Source organism: Notolabrus celidotus, chromosome 23, assembly GCF_009762535.1.
Source record: "Notolabrus celidotus isolate fNotCel1 chromosome 23, fNotCel1.pri, whole genome shotgun sequence".
In the NCBI taxonomy this organism is placed as follows: Eukaryota; Metazoa; Chordata; class Actinopteri; order Labriformes; family Labridae; genus Notolabrus; species Notolabrus celidotus.
Window position 1 is genome coordinate 19,369,277 of NC_048294.1, and position 20,768 is coordinate 19,390,044.

The 20,768-nt window shown below is 42.0% G+C and overlaps 1 protein-coding gene across 5 annotated transcripts in view; it reads left to right on the top strand.

Moving 5' to 3' along the window:
• Positions 1-20,768, top strand: part of pde5ab (phosphodiesterase 5A, cGMP-specific, b) — an 82,801-nt gene that overhangs the window by 16,978 nt on the left and 45,055 nt on the right. For 3 of the 5 annotated variants that reach the window (XR_004629945.1, XM_034676531.1, XM_034676532.1), the window contains exons 1-5: positions 8,724-9,021; positions 13,405-13,915; positions 14,578-14,751; positions 19,364-19,453; positions 19,932-20,003. Coding sequence is in view for 4 of the 5 variants with exons in the window: in XM_034676531.1 (XP_034532422.1) it covers positions 8,924-9,021; positions 13,405-13,915; positions 14,578-14,751; positions 19,364-19,453; positions 19,932-20,003 (945 nt within the window). In the remaining variant the exon portion in view is untranslated. Of the gene's footprint in view, positions 1-8,723; positions 9,022-13,404; positions 13,916-14,577; positions 14,752-19,363; positions 19,454-19,931; positions 20,004-20,768 lie in introns of those variants that run through there. The other 2 variants (XM_034676533.1, XM_034676534.1) reach the window with 1 other exon arrangement.

Here is a 20,768-nt window from a genome sequence, read left to right on the forward strand (position 1 = left end):
TGAAATGTCGTGCACGCAGACAACATAGATGTAGAAATGCATTCCGACTGAGTGGAAATTTTAAGTGTTGCTCTCAGATCTGACATCAGTTCAGAGAGACAGCTTTACAGGAGAGTGTTTGTGTTATCTGGTGTGTTGTTTGATGAGAGGGAGACAGCTTCTTGTTCTCTGTCTCACTGATGTCCCTCTGCACTCAGTCACAGGGAGGAGATGTTCTGTTACAGTGAGACCATCACTCACTCCAGTCTCCTTCCGACAATCAGCATCAACCTTTTGAATCATGACCATGTTCTTTTTGTGCCTCCGACAGAATAAGATGCAAAGTCGGATCAGGAGAGTTTTATATTTGCAAGAGTGATTTCTGGAAGTCTTGGACAGATGATGCTGTCAGATTTTTATATGTAATCCGGGAAGACATCGAGCAGAACCAGACTCATGCTAGACAGCCATCTGCCTCAACCGAGTTGGGGTTGGAAAGAGGGATAGAGGAGAAGGAGAGAGAGAGAGAGAGAGAGAGAGAGAGAGAGAGAGAGAGAGAGAGAGAGAGAGAGTGAGAGTAGGAATAGGAAAGTTTGAAGCCTACACTTAAAAGTAGAGAGGGCGTCTGCCTCCCGGACCCTGACTGGTAGATGATTCCAAAGGAGAGGGGCCTGATAACTGAAGGTTCTACCTCCCAGATCTTACAATATCTCAGCACTCAGCTGTTAAAAAGTTTTAATCTGGACAAATTAATCAAGATTAAAATATCATTTTGTTTCTATCTCCAGTAAGGTAATTCAGTTTGATTTAATCCCATCTTTTCAAGTGACCACCAAAGCTTTAAATTGGATATCGTACTATATACTTTGTCCACAGGGGGCACCAAATCCACACAAATAAACTATCCTCACAGCAGCTTTAAATGGAACTTTAAATGTTTGATATTGATATGATTTGAAGGATAAGTTAAGGAAAAAATGTTGAGCCTGTTGTCTTTGTCACATAAGTTATACCACTGCAGAATAACTGGAGACCCCGTGGTTAACTCATAGGTATGTGCAAGTTTGAATTTGAACCTTAGTCACCCTCCATCCTGTCTTACCTGTCCACTCCTCCATCCACAGTCCTGTTTTCTGACTGAAGGCATCAAAACCCCAAAATACAACATTTAAAAGTAGTCACAATTATTATTACTTTTTAAAATTATTATTCATTGACAAATTGAACTTTTTCTTATTTCTTTTTGGACTGAATCCGGTCCTCTGCTGGATCAGGATAATCCAGATTTTTTGGATCAAAGTTCCTCAAAAGTTTTGAGTAGTTTCGTTCTTAAGTGTTGCTGTATTCATATGAATCCCTGTATCACTATAGTTTAAATCCCTAAAGTATAAAGGTGTTATAGATTTAGAGGGCTCAGAAAACAAAGCAAGGAAAATGTATGTAAAAGATTTGATTTAAATACTGAACTTAGACACAAAACGATTCCATTCTTAACTCCAAAGATATTATTTCAGTCACAAAAGTTTCTCGCTTTCACACAAACATTAATTACCATAACACTTTTTATCTCTCGTACACACTGAGCATGCTCCGTGCCAGGTCAGAGTGACCGTGTGTGATAAATCTCTAATCTGGCTGCAGGACGGAGGAACAGAGAGCGAAACATTTACAGGAGTTTCCTTTCAGAAGCTGCTTTTTGTGCAGCGCCAGCAGGCACGATGTCTGCTGCATTCAGTCTCTGTGTATCCACTGCATCCACAGCTCCACTGTGACAGATCTGTGGTAGTGTGTGTGTGTATTTGTGTGTGTGTGTTTTATCCTCTGTGGTCATTGTTAAGACGGAGTGGAGCCGCACAGAAAAGAGGAGAAGCTGAGTGAAACAGACAAGTTGTGACCAGCTCGGCTCAGAAACACATTAACAGAAACTTCAGGAGTCAAAGAGCCCGAGGGATTTACTGTGCTCTGTGTGAGTGTGTGTGTGTGTGTGTGTGTGTGTGTGTGTGTGTGTGTGTGTGTGTGTGTGTGTGTGTGTGTGTGTGTGTGTGTGTGTGTGTGTGACAGGAGTTCAGTGGAGAGTGCAGATACCTTACCTGACCTTTATCCACCTTTTCTTTTATTTGTTGAGGAGAGCTTTTGCTGCACATTCTGAAGTCTCCCCTCAGTCGACAAACAGAGCACAGCAACATCCAGAGACACAAACAAACACAAGTTCATGCTGATGACTGTAAATAACTTGTGTTAGAGTGTTGTGTGGTGCTGCATCATGCCAGCCAACAACTTTTAAGGTTCTCCTAACATCCTGACGACCAAATCTCTAAACTTAGCGTGCAGTGGAGAGCATCAACTTAAAGGATCAGAACTGGAACTAAAATACAGAAAGCTGCAGAGATATGCTGCAAGTTTTCTCAGTGTCACTTTGAGGGTGGACAACACACCACGTCTTAAAGTATGCAAGAGTAAGTGAGGGAATTTTCATTTTTTTCCATTTTACTTTTTTCTCTGCTTTGATTTTTTGGTGAGTTGTATTGAATGACCTTTGAATGTGTCACGTTTGAGCAAAAAAAATCACCCCAGTATAGCATGTGCCAACAGAGAAATTAGCAATTCCGACCTAAACCTTTTTTTGAACCAGGATGTGAACATGTTTATTTCTGCAGCAAAGATCGTCTTTTTTTAATTTGTGTGTTTGCGGTTTTCTGTGTTTCTGCAGCCAGCCTCAAGCGGATGCTCGATGAACTGCAAATTTTAACACTGGCGTCATATTTTGTTACCGGATATTGCCGCTTGGTATCGACTCTATAAAGAGTGGACATGACACGATTCACCTGCTTTTCTCTTGTTGTACTTCACTGTAAATGTAACAGACAGTTAGCAGTAAAGCTCCTAAAGATGGAATGCTACCCACCATAAATAACAAAAAAAAGATGAAGAAGACTGGAACAGTAAGCGTGGGGGAGGCTGGTCCCCTGAATTCTAAGAAATGATCTGAAACGGCTCGACATTCGGGTACTTCTGGCATACTGGGAATTTTGCTTTTGTTTGCATACTACATTCTACATTTTGGCCAAATCAGTACATATTGTTAGTTTAGTAGGCTGTTTGAAAAACCTCCAAATGAAAGAACAACAAAATTAAACAGGAAACAGAGTTTTCTGTTTTGAAATCAGCGTATATGATGTAGTTATCTTCTTCCTTTGAACACACTTTGCATCAGTTTACCTGGAAACTTTAAAGAGACGTTGGAGGCTATTTAAGGGAGATCATCATAAAAGAAAATAAGTGTTGGAGAGAAATGTTCAGCATTAAGTCACTCTTATAGAGGCTGTAGCACAATTAAAAAAGCTGCATAATATTAAAGATAGTCGATTCAAACGATGAAAATCAAACAAACAAGAAATCCTGTCCCCCTCCTTCTCATCCCACCATCAGTCTGACTAGAGGCTCTCTCGTCTCTGATTGGCTGTGCTGTGCTGTTGGTGGGAGGCTTCCAAAAGGGGAGAGGGGGGTTGGGATGCTGCCCCCCCCCCCAAAGGGACGACTCGCCACCATCTGCTGGTAAGGTAACACCACCGGTGGGGGACGAGTGTCCAGCTGGGGGGGACACTGGAGACCAGCACAGCGAGGACGGACTCAGAGGATGAAAACCATTAGACATTATCAATAACAGCTCCAGCTCTGAGGCTCACAGGATGAAAACAGGAGAATTTAATCACTGTGAGCGTTCGATATGAATTGTTTATTTTGAATTAGTCTCATAATCACCGCTCACAGGCTAAACGCGGTCAACCCGGATGAATTATTGAATGATTCTTTGATGAATTTTCAAAGAATCCTCTTAAATTTCAGCGTTAAGCACAAACACATTTTAATGTTTCCAATAATACTAATCACTAAAACCTTTGTGACGTATTACTCACAGATCAGGTTTTCTGTGTTTGTGTCTGCTCTTCACTGGAGTGTGAGAAAACTGAACCATCTGCTTCTTTCTGTGGAGTCATGGCTGCAGAAGAGGCGAAGAGGTCTACTTCTCAGCTGCTATAAATTAGCATTGTGTAAACCAAACATCTGAGCAGAGCTGAATGAAGAAGCTCTGTGTGGTTTGCTCTCTGCCCTGGAGATATGAAATGTGCATCATGTTGTAAAAGCTGTGATAAATCAGTATGCAGACTCTGTCAGTGCTCAGCCGAGGGTTTATTTTTAACTTCAGGGATGGCGTGTCTTCGTCCCCTTTGTGTTAAAACAAAATTACTTTTCACAACTAGAAATCTGCATTTAATTTCTCATATTTGTATGCAGACCCTGAGATGTGCTCTGTTATGACTTTAATGTCTTACATTTTTTTAGAAACTTTTGCAAGCTCCTGCAAGTTTTCTCATCTCCCTCCCTTTCTTTGGTCAGCCATTTACAACAAATCTACATTTTTCTGCTCTCAACATAAATTAAACATTTATCAAAAATATCCTCCATGTTTTTTTTTTATGGATTGTAAATGCTAATGAAGCTAACGTTTTTGCCACAGTGTCAACAGGCACAGATCAAATGAGCCGGTCTCCTTTTCGTGGATTGATTTGATTTGACGTGTGTCAACACTTACTTCTGCTAAAAAACATACCTTTGCTACGGGGTATCGGCCAATCAGAATCAAGTATTCAACACATGTGGGTGTCATATCAGAAATATCATGTCATGAGTTTCATCCCGGGTTAAGGACACATTTAAGCTAGCTTAATTTTAAGACTGAGAGCACGGGAGAGAAGATACTTTTGGTCTTAACTAAGTAAAGTTGTCTTTTTGCTAGACAAGGCTTAACGTGTCTGGGTCAGTTTGGTTTCCATATCTCATATCTGCAGTTCAAGTGAGCTAGCTGGAATCAGTAAGCATTTTTGCAAGCTGCAACAAAAAGATTGCAATGGTCTTCATGATAAAGAAAAGGCATGTAACTTCATGCCCGAAATCCTGAATGTGTTTTGGGTTTTACCTCCCCATGATAGAGCTGGACTAGCAGCTCCACAATGCTTAGCTATGCTTGGTTAGTTAGGCCTACTCTGGAGATGCATGCTTGAAGGTGCTTAGACTCAGACTTGTAACTTTACTATTTCATCACGACATTTTTATCTCACACTTGATATCAAGCAAACACTTTAACTCACCGATTGGGTCACAGTTGCATCAAAGATTGTCCAATCCCCAAGGCTTGTTGAAACACGTCCTATTTGTCTGGGGTCATGGAGGATGCATTGTTTTAAATCTACATTACTGGTTTCAACCATAGTCTGTATAATAAATGGACGTAGTCTCTGTTTTTGGAGCCGGATCATGCAAAATTGGAAATGCTGAACTCAACATCACTTCTGCTGAGCAAGTGTAAGGTAAAGAGGCGGTCCTTTAGCCTCCTCGCTAACAGCTACAGTGTTCCAGCCTGTCAAGGAGGTCAGATGTGCCTCTTGTTATGGAAAACTCATTATCTTAATATCTTCTAAACTGCTGCATTATAAAAAAACTCAACCCTGATCAGTGTATGCCGAGAGAAAAATCTATTCTAGTCTCTATCTAGAAATCTCTATCAAGAGCTATTCAGACTAAACAAATTTTCTTTAACCAGGCTGTAAACGTGTTTATTTCAGCTTTAAAGATCGGCTTTTTTTGAATTGGTGTGTAGCTAACGGTAATTCTTGTTGGAAGTCTCTACCTTGTTTATATTACTTTCTAAACTTTAGAGATAGACTTCTGTTAGTTTCAAAACACCCCCAGGGTCCTGTGAAAGTGTTTCATGTTATGTTTTCATGATTATGTTGCGTAAAGTTTTGTGTCCATGCTCGGGTCAGGTCTCAGATTTGGCAGCAAACATCTTATTTTGTAGGGTCAAGTTTTTAAAACTGAGGTCTTAGCTTCAGGCCAGTAAACACTCCCCTCTCCATAAGGGACCAAACCTTTCTTATTAAGCTTCAAAGATTGTTCCAGAAACATGCAGCTTTGTTTCATTAGCCCTCCGAACATTCCCAGAAGGTCTGTACAATACGCAACCTTCAGCATGGTTATGTAAACAACGTCAGAGGACCAATGTTCCTCTGAAATACCTCTGCAGAGGATCAGACCAGGTTCATGTAAAAAAGAATTCTATTAAAAGCAGAGGTGTTCGAGAAAACGCTGTATATCTTTAAACCACAAGGAATCTCTCCGCTGGGAATGTGTGGGATTGTGACTTTGAACCATATGGGAACATCCTACTACGCTTCTAAATAAGTTTCCCTAGAGATGTCTAATGGATGCTTTACGAGACTTCACGCAGGCCTCACTTTTTAAGGGCTGAAGACAGAGATAAGACTTAAAGAAACAGGCTACGTCTAAACGTCTCTGATACAAAAGCAGATACAACCTTTGACATGAAGTATTTGCTGCATCAGATCTTAGAAGGTATTGTCTCAAGAAAATGAATATGTCATATAAGCACAGTAAGCCTCTTCAGACATGCACTCCTCAAATTTTCTTACATTTTTCTGGAGCTCTGCCCCCAAATTTTCCAAAATTGCTTGTCCACACATGTCCCTCATAACGTGAAGTCTCCCCTGTCTGGCAAGGTGGACGGAGGGGGAGATGAATCAAGGAAGATGATTTGAATGGAGGACAGAGCGACGACAGAGACTACAAATACTGATAGTGTTTGCATTCATGTTAACAAACAGATGTGCAGACCCCTGTACAGTTCTTGTCTCGTCAGTGATTCTTCAACACTGGATGTTTTATTTAACCCGTTACTCTTCTGGTTTGCACCAGTCTCATGATCATCACACTAATAAACTGAATTTTCCTGAATATTTCCTGCTGCATTCTCACGGCTCACCATGACTTCACTCTGAAATTTTACTAGGAAGCCAGCAGGAAAAAATCCAGAAAAATCTGTTTACGTTCACACATGCAGCCTACCTCTAAAACTATGTGCATTTTTGAAGACGAGTCGACTGAGATGTCAGCAATCATTTTGTGGGCCACTAGTTTTGTTTGTATTTTTTCCAAACCGCAAGTATCAAATTGGACAGGTGGGGTGGGCTAATTAGCATGAAAGATTATTAAATGTTAAGATATCTGCTAACACCAGAACTAGATTGTTTGGCAAGGTGTGTCCGTATTTCATTCAGAGTTTGTTCACCTTTCTTCATGGTATGTTCTAATCTTAATGGGACTGTGATTTGCAGAATGAACATCATTTTGTATTTTAGAAGACTTGAGACATCGATTGGGAAAGTCAGGAGGAACACCTTTACAAAAGCACCTCTGCCATGTGTAACACATGAAGGCGCAACTTTGGAGGAAAGTCCCATCTGAACCTCCATCAGCGGTAGAACAGAGGTTTGACGGAGGTGTATGAGTTTACATGTGTAATGTAAGATTAAATCACATTCTTGGATACCAAGATCACGCCATTTTGAAGTTTAATGTGAAAGTATGGAGGCGTGATGATGCCAGGACTTCGAGTTCTACAGAATCTGACTTCTTTGGAAACCAGTGGTGTCGACCCCTGTTGGCCATTAGAATGAACGCTGCATTGATTTAACTCGTCAGACCTGTAGGCTACTTTCACAACTTTTGCACACTCCATGTAGACTCTACAGTTTTGCATTGTGGGAAATGTAGGCTCCAGAGTATTCAGAGCTGGACACAGCCTGTTTTCAAAACCGCCTTCTATACTAGTAGTACGTACTGATTTGGCTAAAATTCAGTGTGTAGTATTCGAACAAGAGCAAAATCTGCATTATGCCAAAACTACCCGGATGTCTTACTGATTTGGGAAAATGTCTCAGTATGCATCGGACCAGTCTCCCTTGCGTACTGTTTCCCACAATGCACAGCACTCGTTCCGCTTTTTCTTTCCTCTTCTTTATTTTGAGGGGAGCACTCCGTTTTTATGTCCTGTTAAATGTATTAAATTACATATAAACTACTTTGTGACTTTTTAAATCATAAGTGGATGCCTAAAGAAGCAGTTTCTCTATCGGCTGGCTGTTCTTTACTTCCGCATTCCGAATCGGAAATCAAGCAACTCCTGACCCAGCATACTACAGAACAGAACAGACTGCATACTACCTTTGAACGCAGTATGTAGTATGCTGTACGTACAGTAGTATGTAGCAGGCGGTTTTGAAAAACAGCCTTAAACTCAAAGTCAGGATATCACATTTGTTTTGATTTTAGACATGGAAATTGAATATCAGTTTGTCAGGATATCTACAACTTTAAAGGAGTGCTTGGACAAATCAGTTATTTCTGAATTTTCTGTCTTAGATTTTTTTGTTTTCCACTTCGGCTTTTTAAATCCTAAATTTTACCATTTTATTTTGGCGCCACAATTCAGGGTAATCTCCTGAATTTAAAATAAATAGTGAAATGACAACCATGATGTAGAAATGTAGTCCAAGAATTAGTTCTGTTTTTAAAAGAATAAGAAAAGGAGAAAGTTTTTTTTTTAAATCTGCTTTTAGATTTCGACAAATAAACCACCATTTCCAAAAAAACATTATTTTTCTCATGCCTCGCTCCCACTTTATATTGCCATTTTTGATTATTGATAGCGCCCTTTAACATAAAGGTGAGAGAGAGAGGGGGAGTCTTCCCTCTCTCTCTCTCTCTCTCTCTCTCTCTCTCTCTCTCTCTCTCTCTCTCACTCTCTCTCTCTCTCTCCTCTCTCCCCCTTTCCCTCTCTCCCTCTCTCCCTCTCTCCAATCCTGCAATAGTCGCTTCACCAACTAGGAAGCGCACAGTCACCGCTTTATGATCCGCGCGCACCGACCGACCAAGCGAGCGAGCGACCTGCACCGGAGCAGCTCCGTGTCCGAGCCTGCTCTCTCTCTCTGCCTCTCTCTCTCCCTCCGTTCACGTTATTCGGTCCCGGGTGTTGTGTATAGATGTAGACGGTAACCGGAGCTCACTGTGCTGTCGCCTCTGCGCCATGGAGGACTGCTGCTCCCCGGAAAGCGAGAGGATGGAAGCGTGGCTGGACGACCACTTGGAGTTCGCCCACTCCTACTTTATCAGGAAGGCGTCAAGGTAAAAAAAAAAAGAAAAAGAAGAGCATGGTCTGCAGCTGACACGGTGTGGACATTACGGTGTGTACGTGAACGTGAGGTAGTTTCCAGGACGCATAAACTCCGCTTGCTTTGTGCGCAGCTCCAGCCAACCAGGGACAGTTTATTCCCTCAGTTAGTGTTTTATTATAGAGATCTCATATTTAACCCGACACTAATCATGTCTGAGTGTAAGCACTCTTCACTTAAAGCTAATGTGGGTCCTTCAGGTCCACACAGACCTCTTGTCCCTGCTCAGGTGGTCTACCTGCAGAGATTCACACCTTCTCTCTGCGCTCTCTCTCTCTCCACAATCAGCTCTGCAGTTGCTCTCAGCCTTTAATTATAATTTTTTACAGCTGCCCATAGTTGTGTTTAATTCACAGGCTGCTCTGCTGAAGAGGTCCAGGTGATAACTAAACGAGACCTGAGCCATAAACGGCAGGACTCTCTCCTGCTGCAGCCTCCTGGTCGTGTAGACTTTAGAGATCAGGCTTCAGAGCAAACTGAACATTTAATTACTTTGGCAAACATGGAGACATTATAAACTACGGAAGGGGATTAGAGCCACACACGGAAATTATGTTCTGAGTCTGAGTGCAGCTTTTTCTGTCTCATGAATTCAACTTTATTAAGAAAATGTGACCTCGTGAATTCAGAACATTACTGTACTGCTTTTATTAACTTAATTTAGACACTTAGAATTTAAATTTACGTGCCTATGAAGTCTGAAAGTCTTGGAAAAGTTACAGTCCTCTTAGTTTGTTTGACGTGCAGATTCTGTTCATAATTCTGACTTTATTTGCACAAATTTCTGAAAAATATCTTTTTTATTTTTGTTTTGCTTTTAAAAAAATTGTGTTTTATTCTGACTTATTGATATCAACTTTGTATATGTTTTTAAAAATTGGCATTTGATGAAAGACGTGTCAGAATCTGGACATAAATCTTTCATTTCTTTAAGTTCTCGTAGAGAAACCCTGACTTAAAATTAAAAAAAACATTACATTCCTACTTTTCTAAAAATACTTTTTATTCGCATTTGAATATATATCTATTTAGGACAATGCAGCATAATTTATACATCAGTAAGGCATCATTTAGATACGCTCAGTAGTGAAATTGAAATGTAATCTCCAACATAAACATCGAAACTCAGTTTTTGTTCTCCAAATCCTGCAGGTTCTGACTTCAAACTCAGACAAAAATTGCTTTAATAAAAACTAGCAAGAGTCACTTAACCAGAAATAATAAGATCATAAATCAGATTCATTGTGTTACATTAACATACACTAGACTAAAAATGGTCTTCACATTACTCTCACATCATCCTGGAGCTTCCTGCACAAAGAAACGACTCTCCAAACGTTCATACAGTTATAAACTGTTTTAGTAATTGCATCTTATTCCATTTAAGGTTCCTTGACTCTTACAGCTGTTAAAAAGCTTCTTACCTACGTGTATTTATTCACAATTTTATTTCTATTGTTCCTCTGAAACACGCAGACTACACAAGAAACCCTTTCTGATTCAGATTGTGATTCAGTGGTTAAACTTTCAGTCAGACTCGTGAGAAAAAGCCAAAGTTCAGAGTTGTCTGCTCTGATCATCTTTTTGTACTTCCTCATGACTTCATATATTCTTTCACTATAGTTTCTCCCTTGGGGCTATAGCAGCTAAATAAGGCTTGTTTTACAGCCTGTGTGTCGTCAGCCTGGCAGCACTTCATCAGGACGCTCTACGTCTGTGTTTGTTTTAGTGACAAACCCCTTCAGAGCCATTTATCCACTTAAACCTCCATGGCAACTTCACTCTTCAGCTGCAGCACACGCTCTCTCCGTTCTCTATCTCCAACTGGTCTCCATAAAAAGTATTGTGCTCCACTTCTTCCCCTCCTCTCCTCATTTTCTTTTAACGGCAAAGAGAGAAAAGTTGATTGCCTCAAAGATTTACGTTCGCACACTTCAGCCTGTCTGCCATTCTGGTCGAGAGGCATTTCTTAGAGAGGTATTGATTCAGCCACACCTCCGTGGATACATTAGGCTCGGCTCTGTGGGGAGGCGAGCAGCTTGATGGGAGACGGAGAAGTCAGCTGCAGTCAGATAACAGCGATTCTGTGTGACTCTGAGTTTTATTCACCTGGCTCACAGCCAGAGATAGCACGCTTAATTTCATGGCCTGTGCCCGTTAACGTCTGACCCAGGTTTGGGCCTTCCGCTCCGGTTAACAGAACCTTTGACTGGCCTGAAAACATCAGGACGAGTCACATGACCTTTGAAAATTTGAGGCAAAGCCGAGGAGAGCATACTTGGAACTGTGTGTTTCAGTGTGTGTGTTTGTGTGTTGTAGGAGTTGATTAGACAATGTGTTGGCTGATTAGAGAGCCTCTCTGTAATCACATCCAATTTACTGTTGACACACACACAGATGCTCACACGCACTCACATTAGATTTGTTCCACTTCAGACACTTTAAAGGCTTTCAGCACATATCATCCAGCGTGCATCTGCCTTCACTTAAATCAGCAGTGATCATGTTTTATCTACTAAAGTGATTTTCCTTCTTGGTTATTTATTTTCCTGCAGTAATGTCAAAGTAATGAAAATGTCAGCTGTGTGCCCACATGTGCTGCGTTCTTGCTGTCAGCCTCACTTCAGCCTGTGGCGGACTGATATCTCATAACTCTGAGAGTGTTTACACAGAATCTGTCTCTCATGGAGCTCCTGCATTCCTGGATCCAAAAAGATCTTGTGCACGCTTGATAGTAAGCTGTTTGGGAAGCAGTTGTGTTTTCTCGCTCGCCGTTCGGAAAATAACAGAAGCACATTAGCTGTCTCACAGCTGCCTTTGTTGGAGTAACAAGCTAAAGAAACACAGAAAGCAATAGTTCAACTAACAGGAGGATGTTTATGTTGTTTATGTTGTTGTTTGATATTAAAATCAGAGGTAACACATGGATAAACAACTCTTTTATCTCTAAAACAGACTTTATTTGACATATTTCTGCAGATACTTGTTGCATATCAACACAACATGGGGCCCACCCCTCCACTCTCCCCTGCAGAGGGCGCTCATGTCCCAGTCCCAGTGTAACTCTCATAAGTATGCATTATAAGCAGGATTCACATAATTCATACATCTGTCGGGATTCTATTTGCCTTCTCTGAGCTCTGCGGTTCACTCACCTTTAAAAATGCTCATATTAGTGAAAGTTAATAATCGTCGTCATAGGGTTTTGACCAATCAGAATCAAACATCTTACACAGACGGAAGATCAGTAACAGAGCCGGGTAATAATGGCAAATAATAACAGAGGGATGTCTGCTGCATGCTGCAAGATGATGATGTATGCACACAAGATTAAAATGATCAGTTTATGGGAGTCTGTAGTTTCTTCATCGAGGGAGGATGAGTAAGGATTGGCAAAGGGTTCCCACACTTCGTAGCCCGCAGCACCAAAAACCATGGAGCCCAAGCACTAATAGACCAATCCAAAAACAGACATTAGAATAACATAGAATAATGCAAGAGGAGGATACAAGTAAAAGTAATCAGACATATGATATTTGAAGAGATGCACAGCTGATGTCTGTGTGTATCTGGGAGTGTGATACTGGCCTAAAGCCTGAGACTCATCATTTCACTGGTGTGCTGAAAAGTAGCCTTCCTATGTGCACACGTCTGCACAGATCTGTTGTGAATCTGGTTTCACCTCAGGGGTCATTGAGCAGGACAATAATGACACTTCAAATATGTGGTTTTAAATCATGTTAAATTTCTATTCGATTTCTGTAAGACCTCTACAGACTACATTGACTCTTTTCCAGTAGCTCTGACTTTTAATGAAGTCATGTGAAGCGTTCTCTCATTGAAGTGAACTGTTCCCTCACATTTGTGTTTACAATGTAGCTTTAAAGCTCCTGTGTTTGTGTTCATGTTGGCGCCTCCGTGTGGACAAAGCAGTAGTTACATCTTGGCTGATTTTTTCCTGTGTCTGTGTTCCCCCTGCTTTCTTTAAAAAGTCAAATTTGTAACTTCCTGTGAATACTTACAGCAGAAACAGTAAAGAAGGCTGTTTCTAAACTACCTCATCTGACTCCTACCGCCTCAGAGAAGTTACGGGCGTTAATAAATGCCGTAAAGAAAGTTTTCTGTCTTCGCCTTGATGGTCTTGTTTGCTTTTGTAGCTCACACAGAGGCATCACTGTTCATTTCAGTCTGTGTTACAACCAATCAAAAACTCCTCACAGGAGCTTTAAGTTGGACCGTCTCCAGTTTTGATTAAATATATAATCAATATTTAATCAGTCTGTATTTTGTGCTGTAGTCTGCAGACGCTCTGACACTGTCTTTTGTCCCTCCACAGGGAGATGGTGAATGCCTGGTTTGCTGAGCGCGTCCACTCCATCCAGCCGTCCACCTCCAAAGAAAATCCTCCACAGCAGCGAGCCCACCAGTCCTCCACGGACCCCTCCTCCGCCTCCACCATCCTCCCTCCCACGCTCAGCCTCCTGGACAACCGCTGCCCGTCCCCCGCCACGGTCCCCAGCCCAGCCCCCGGCACCCCAACTCGCAAGATCTCGGCGTCAGAGTTCGACCGCCCACTCAGACCCATCGTGGTAAAAGACTCGGAGGGCTCTCTGACGTTTCTCAGTGACGCTGATCGTGAGACTCTCCCCCTGCGGGGCTCAGTGATGGGGGAGGGAGGGGGAGGTAACGGAGGTGGGTCGAGTGGTGGCATTGAGGGCGACCGCTGCGCCCGGCTTCTGGAGCTAGTGAAGGACGTGTCGAGTCATCTGGACGTGACAGCTCTCTGCCACAAGATCTTCCTCCACATCAACGAGCTCATCGCTGCAGACCGATACTCTCTGTTCCTGGTAGGATAGGGAGCGGGGATGGGGTCTGAGTGTAACTCTTACTGGTTTAACTGGGAGACTGGGATCATGCAGCCTGTCTTGCAAGTTTTACTTTGAGCTTCACATAAATAACATTGTTATCTTGCAGGCTTCAGTAAAATTCAGTACTCACAACAAAACTTGTTAGAAGGATTTAAAGAAGATATGACACCTTACAACCTCTTAAACATGACTTATCAGGTTTAATTTAGAGTGATGCAAGGAGAGATAGGAGAGACAGAGAAGATTCTTTTGCACCATGTTAATATTAAAAAACAAGGTTTTTCAAACCAAAAACAAAGATTAAAAGCTTACAGGATTGTTTGTTTGTTGCCGTTTGTGACATTTTTTTACAACTCCAATTTCAAAAAGCTGTGACGCTTCATAAAATGTTACTAAAAGCATAATATGATAGTTTGCAAATGATGAAAAGGTGAAGAACTGAGCATGCTAAATTTGCTTTGACAGCTTTTAACTAATGGATGTGTTTTTGCTCAAAGCCTTCCTTAGCTTCCTCGACACTGAAGCCGAGGAAGGCTTTGTGCAAAAACGTACCCAGTTAGACTAATAACACATCATTTCTGTGTTCCAGTATTCAATTTTTTGTGCACCACATCCTAAACTGCGTCCCTTTGTGGTCCCAGGTGTGCGAGGACAGCTCCAACAGGAAGTTCCTGGTCAGCCGCCTGTTTGACGTCGCGGAGGGCTCCACGGTGGAGGAGTCCTGCAGCAACTGCATCCGCCTGGAGTGGAACAAAGGCGTGGTGGGACACGTCGCCTCCACGGGTCAGCCACTCAACATCAAGAACGCTTACGAGGTGAGGATTACCCACAATGCCCGTCTGTCTCCTGTTTCTGATCTTTTCAGGGGCTGGCTGTGATGCCGGTGTGTTTGTGAGTTTGTGCTGAAACAGGCAGCTGTTTGCTCTGGGCGCATTTGATGCTTCTGTGCTGACGGAGCACAGACTCTGAGGGAGGGAGGAGGGGGATCAAAGAAGGACGAGTAGGTCAAAGTGCTCCTCTGGAGGGTTCGTCTTCACCCCACACACAGATACACACACACAAGCACACACACACTCCTCTTCCTACCTCTCCGAGTAACAGCAGAGTGTCTGGAGACATTTTGACCTCAGACAGTTTTAGTGGTGACCTTCAGAGAGATCAGGTTTCAACACACGGTCACTTTTCTACTTCACTCAATGATCAAGCTTACGTGGCTTCAAAAAAAAACGTCATCACTTATATTCTTCATATTTACTATAAACCGAAACAACTTATGCTTTCTGCACAGCTCTCAGAAAGGAAGAAGAAAATAGTTAATAGAGACCGTACTCTATGTTCTCTTTTTAACAAAGACCCAACATCAAGACTGGATAAGATCCAGTCCCATTTTACAGACAGGACTCAGTCCGATCTCATCTTAATTCACCATGAACAGAGCACTTTGCAGCATTTAGCAAGTTACAGTGGCAAGGACAAACTTCCTTTAGCAGGCAGAAACCTCCAGCAGGACCAGACTCATGTTAGACACAGATCTGCTGAGGCCGTGTTGGAGAGAGGGATAGAGAGAGATGAAGAGAGAGAGATGATAGTGATGAGACAGATAGTAGTAGTTGTAGCAGCTGGAGTCTGGCATCACGTCCACAGCAGCAGAGATCCAGAGGAACCTATAAGACAAGGGAGCTCAGGGACTCCAGAAAGGTCTATGGTTAGTAACTTTAATAGGACAGGAAGAGTTAAAGTAAGAGACAGGCAGAGAGAGGAGAGAGGGAAAGACAGGATCCCAGTGTGTCAGTACCCCTGGCAGTTTAAGCTTATAGCAGTCCGAGCATATAGCAATCTAAGCCTATAGCAGCATATCTAAGAGCTGGTCCAAGCCTGAGCCAGCTCTAACTATAAGCTTTATCAAAAAGGAAAGTTTGACATCTACTCTTAAAATTAGAGAAGGTGTCTGCCCCCCGAACCCTGACTAGTAGATGATTCCAAAGGAGAGGGGCCTGATAACTGAAGGCTCTACCTCCCATACTACTTTTAGAGACTTCAGGTACGATGAGCAGGGCTGCATGTTGGAAGCATAGTGTTCTAGTGGGGTAATAAGGCACTATGAGCTCTTTAAGATACAAAGGTGTCTAACCATTAAGAGCTTTGTAGGTCAGAAGAAGGATTTTAAATTCTAGTCTAGATTTTATGGGGAGCCAACTGTACTTCATCAGCTGTTCCAAGCTAGCTTTAGTTCCTGTTAAAGCCTCCCTTTATTGTCTTTCTGAGTACTTTTTGACAGATTTATCTTCTAACAGATAATGTGGAGTTCTTCTTGTCGTCTTATTTTTAGCCGGGCTGCGTGTCAGAATAAACAAACACCAGTAATCGTGCCTCAAGTTTCTGATGGATGATGTGTTCACAAAGAGAGAGTGTTCTTTTAAAAGCAAACTAATGACAGCTCTTGTTTCGCTGGCTTAAAAATAACTTACATAATGAGAAACCTTCAAGACTGATTATGAAACTTCTTCATCTTTAAACTCCAGAGAGCACAAAACAGCTCCATCAGCGTCTGACATTGTGTGTTTCTGGGAGTGTGTGTGAGAGAGAGAGAGATTTCCTGCTGCGTACCTTGTGTACCTCCGGTTGCCTGCCAACCTGCAGATGATGATGATGATGATGATGAAGGTGATGATGATGAGGATGAGAGGGATGCGTGAGAGGAGAGAAGGGTGAGAACCTTACGGATAAAGAACAGGAGGAGTCCACCTGAGTCCAATTAGCCCCAGAGAGGTTTGGAGTGTGTGTGTTTGAGCACAGGTGTGTGTGTAATTAAACCCTGTTAGCATATGGATAAGTGCAATGAAATTAAATGTGTGTGTGTGTGTGTGTGTGTGTGTGTGTGTGTGTGTGTGTGTGTGTGTGTGTGTGTGTGTGTGTGTGTGTGTGTGTGTGAGCTTGCATGTTGTTGTGCTTACAGGCACCAAATATGGGTTAATGTAAATCAATATAGTGTGATTTTTTAGGTCTTAGATGATGCACAGTGCATCCTGGATGATCTGAGTGTGTGTGTGTCACTGCAGAACCTGATACTGCTGCCAGGAAGTCCATCTGCGTCATCTGAGGGACTCCCCGGCTCTCTGATTGGATCTTTAACTTCCCATTAATGTGTTCAGGATTACATTGATTCCAGCAGCGTGACAACCCCCCCCCACACCCCTCCCCCCCTGCCTGTTTTCATTAGTTCAGCCCTCTTTGAGCCAGACTGACTGAAGGTCCAAAAACAGCCCGGGCCAAACCAATCCTCACAGAGCCAGGGGGGGAAGCCTGAGCTGTGCTAGAGCCAAAACGCAATCTTAAGAGAAAACTCTGCAGGACGTATCCATCAGTCTCTGAGTTTTGTTTGGACTGAGTGGATCCTGGCACATATTTCTTGGATTTCAAAAGGTTGTTATGTATTTAAACTTAGTGGCCAGATAGTGTTCTTGCTCTGGAGAGAGTTTTGCTGTGGTGAAATTATGTTTTGGCTTGTGTCAGAGAGGCTGTTGTAGTGAGACAGGCTACAGTTTGATTCTAAGAAGTCTATAGAAGATAGTAGCACCCATTATTTATTTGAATGTGACTCGCTGTCTATTGATACTCCAAATATGGAAGTCTTTTAAAGATTTTTTAACAACTTCAACATCTATTGCCTACATGCCTCCTACAACAGTATATAGTAGAATAAAGAACCCCAATTAATGTAAATATATGTTGTTGGGGATTATCTAATCCATCTCAATCTCTGAACCCATTTGTAATCATCATCTATCATCGTCTGTAGCTTCTATTCCTGGATGCCAACTTTTCAGTAATTGCAAAATAGCCAAGAGTTAGCATGCAACAACCTCCAGCCAAGAAGTTTCTGTGCAGTGTGTCTGTCTGTAACGTAAACATTGTTATGTTTGGTCCTATACATCTCCTGAGGTAGCATCAGTTTTTTATTTAATTCTAGTAGGTCCCAGTTTCACTGTAAACAGTAAGTTCCACAGAGGCTTCCCTCTGGCTTCCTCCAGCGGTATGAATCTGAAACAGAAACTGATGTTCTTGTGATGTTCTTGTGATTAACAGGTCTTAAGTTTGCTGAAATAACATCATGATGCAGATTAGTCAAAAGTCAAAAGTCAAGCTTTGTCAGGTCTGTCCTCAAGAGGAGAAGAAAACTACTTTTACAATGTTTGTTTGTTGAATGGAGGTCTATGAACGAGGATTAGAGACACTGATGTTTTTTAGGTCTGACCTTCTTCACGGAATGTTCCATTATTTTTAAGAATTCTGAGATCAAAGACTCAGAAAGACTCAGAATTCAGATGTGGTCAAAAACTGTTCTAGAATTCTGTCTTTGATCTCAGAATTCTAGAACACCTGCTGTTGCTGTCCATACGGACTGTTTTTCCTGCTGAGACATGATTGGTGGATAATACTAAGACTACAAACTAAACAGAACAATTCCTGTGCTGAAAATGCAGAACCCCCCCCCCCCCGACCCCTGAGTCAGTGTTTGAGTCCTCTGTTATTTGATTAACTTGTTAATAATGATCAAGTTTCAAACTGCAAACCCATGTTCCCTCCAGATGTAGGAATCCAGGTGGTAGTTTGGATCTTTTTGTATATCCTGTACTTGATCATGCAAAATAGCAATAACAAGAATCAATGTTTTTCTTTTACCTGAGAACATTTAGGAAAAATGGAAAACACAAATGAGTCAGAAAAGATATATCAGTGCATCGTCACCAAATCAAGGTCATTGTGCATTGAAGCTGCTCTGTGTTAGTCCTTATTATTTGTTATAGTCTGTTTTGTGTTAACAGAAAAGCAGATTAGAACAAACAGAGGCCCCTTCAGTAATCCACCGTCTGTAGCAGAAACACAAAGAGCTGTTTCATCAGACCAAATATGTTTTGTTTAGAATAGTGAACCCAGTGCAGTGTTCCCCTTCTCGTCAGGGTTCACACACACACACACACACACACACACACACACACACACACACACACACACACACACACACACACACACACACACACACACACACACACACAGTCCCCCTGAGTTCTGAGGATGCCAGTGGACAGAGAGAAGCCGAGTGTTTCAAAGGTCAGCCGGTCCAGCAGGAGAGTATTCCTCTAAACAAAAACATCTCTCCGCCCACCAGAAGTCCTTAAAGCCTCCAGAAGCCACTTCTCTCTCTATTTGCCTCCTTGTGATTCATAGACAACTCTGAAAAACTGCGTATAAGAGGCTTTTGTATTGGAGGGGTGGAACGCTGTGTTGCATAAAGCCTGCAGCCGCATGAGTGCAGCTATAACTGAATATCAGGTTCTGTATGCAAATAATTCACCTGGTTAATAAAGATCAGTTTTTATCACTTCAAAGATTGATTTGAAGTCTGTTCATGTTCTTTCTCATCAGGACCCGAGGTTCAATGCTGAGATCGACCTGATCACTGGTTACAAAACTCAGAGCATCCTCTGCCTGCCCATCAAGAACCACAAAGATGAGGTAACGTAACACACACTGGAGGAGAACACAGAGTTTACACTACAGCCTGTTTTCATCTGCAGACATTAGACGTGATGTAATGGTGGTCTTTGTCCAAGCAGCAACCTCCAATGATGAGAAAGAAGTCAATACAAAAGTGGAAAACTGCAGTTCCTCAAGTGTCCACTAGAGGCTGGCACCAAAAGCAAAGGAAAACCACATAAACCTTCACGTTAAAGTGTCCAGTTTAACAGCAGAAATAAACATGTTTACTCATTTATTTATTCCTAAAGAATGTAAGGAGGATGAATCTCACATGCCATTATTTTGCAACGATAAGGCTAAGGCTTTTGCACAATCATGCATCTTGAGGGGGCGTGGCTTATTTGACTGACAGGTGCGGACGTTGTAGTTGGCTGTTTGCCAGTATCAGATATTAATTCAGGATCTTAGGATTCTTTGGATTAAGTTTGCTGTGTGTTTCCTTCTTGTCCATCAGGTGGTTGGAGTTGCTCAGGCCATCAATAAAAAATGTGGGGAGGACGGTGTCTTCACTGACCAGGATGAAAAGGTAAATCAGAGTTTCACCTTCATGTTTGATTAGTTCTACAAAACCAAACTTGATGTTGTAGATCATTGTTTATTTCATCCTGTAGAACTGAAATTAAACTAGAAGAGTGAAAGCTTTCATTTTTTTGCAACAGAAAAATAAAGCCTGTTTTTTACTTCTGCGTCAAATCTGGGCCGTAGGTCTGTGTAGTCTATGCACGTGGCCGGGCGTACACATCGTCTAAATGTAACTATGCATCGAAACAACGCAGACCACGTGATCTGGGATTGGTCTGCTGGGCATCCATACCTTACATCTCCTCAGACATCTCCGCTCTTTTCTTCATTACAAAAATGTCACTTTGATCAACTTTTCCAACAAACTGTGCTTGGATATTACACTCACAGTCACCATGGATTGCATGCATCAAAAAAAGAAGCAGAGGATGTAGTGGGACCAGAAACTGGCAATATAATGAGTATAGAAAACACACTGCCAACCAGTGTTTAGACACAGACACTCGGACATTGAGTTGCCGGTGTTGACAACAGAGTCAACGTTAAAGTATAAACCCACCTGCAGACTCAATACTTCAATTATGCCAAGCATTCTTTCAAAAAAAGCCTTTTTTTATGTTAACTTTGGGGTAAAACTTTCAGCGCATGGCTGAAAAGTGGAACGATTCTTGTTTGAATATAATGTCAACCAGAAAAATCACACTATAACCATGGATCTCAGCGGAGCATGGAGTCGTTTTCAGAGGGATGTCCCAGAAATAAAAGTTGT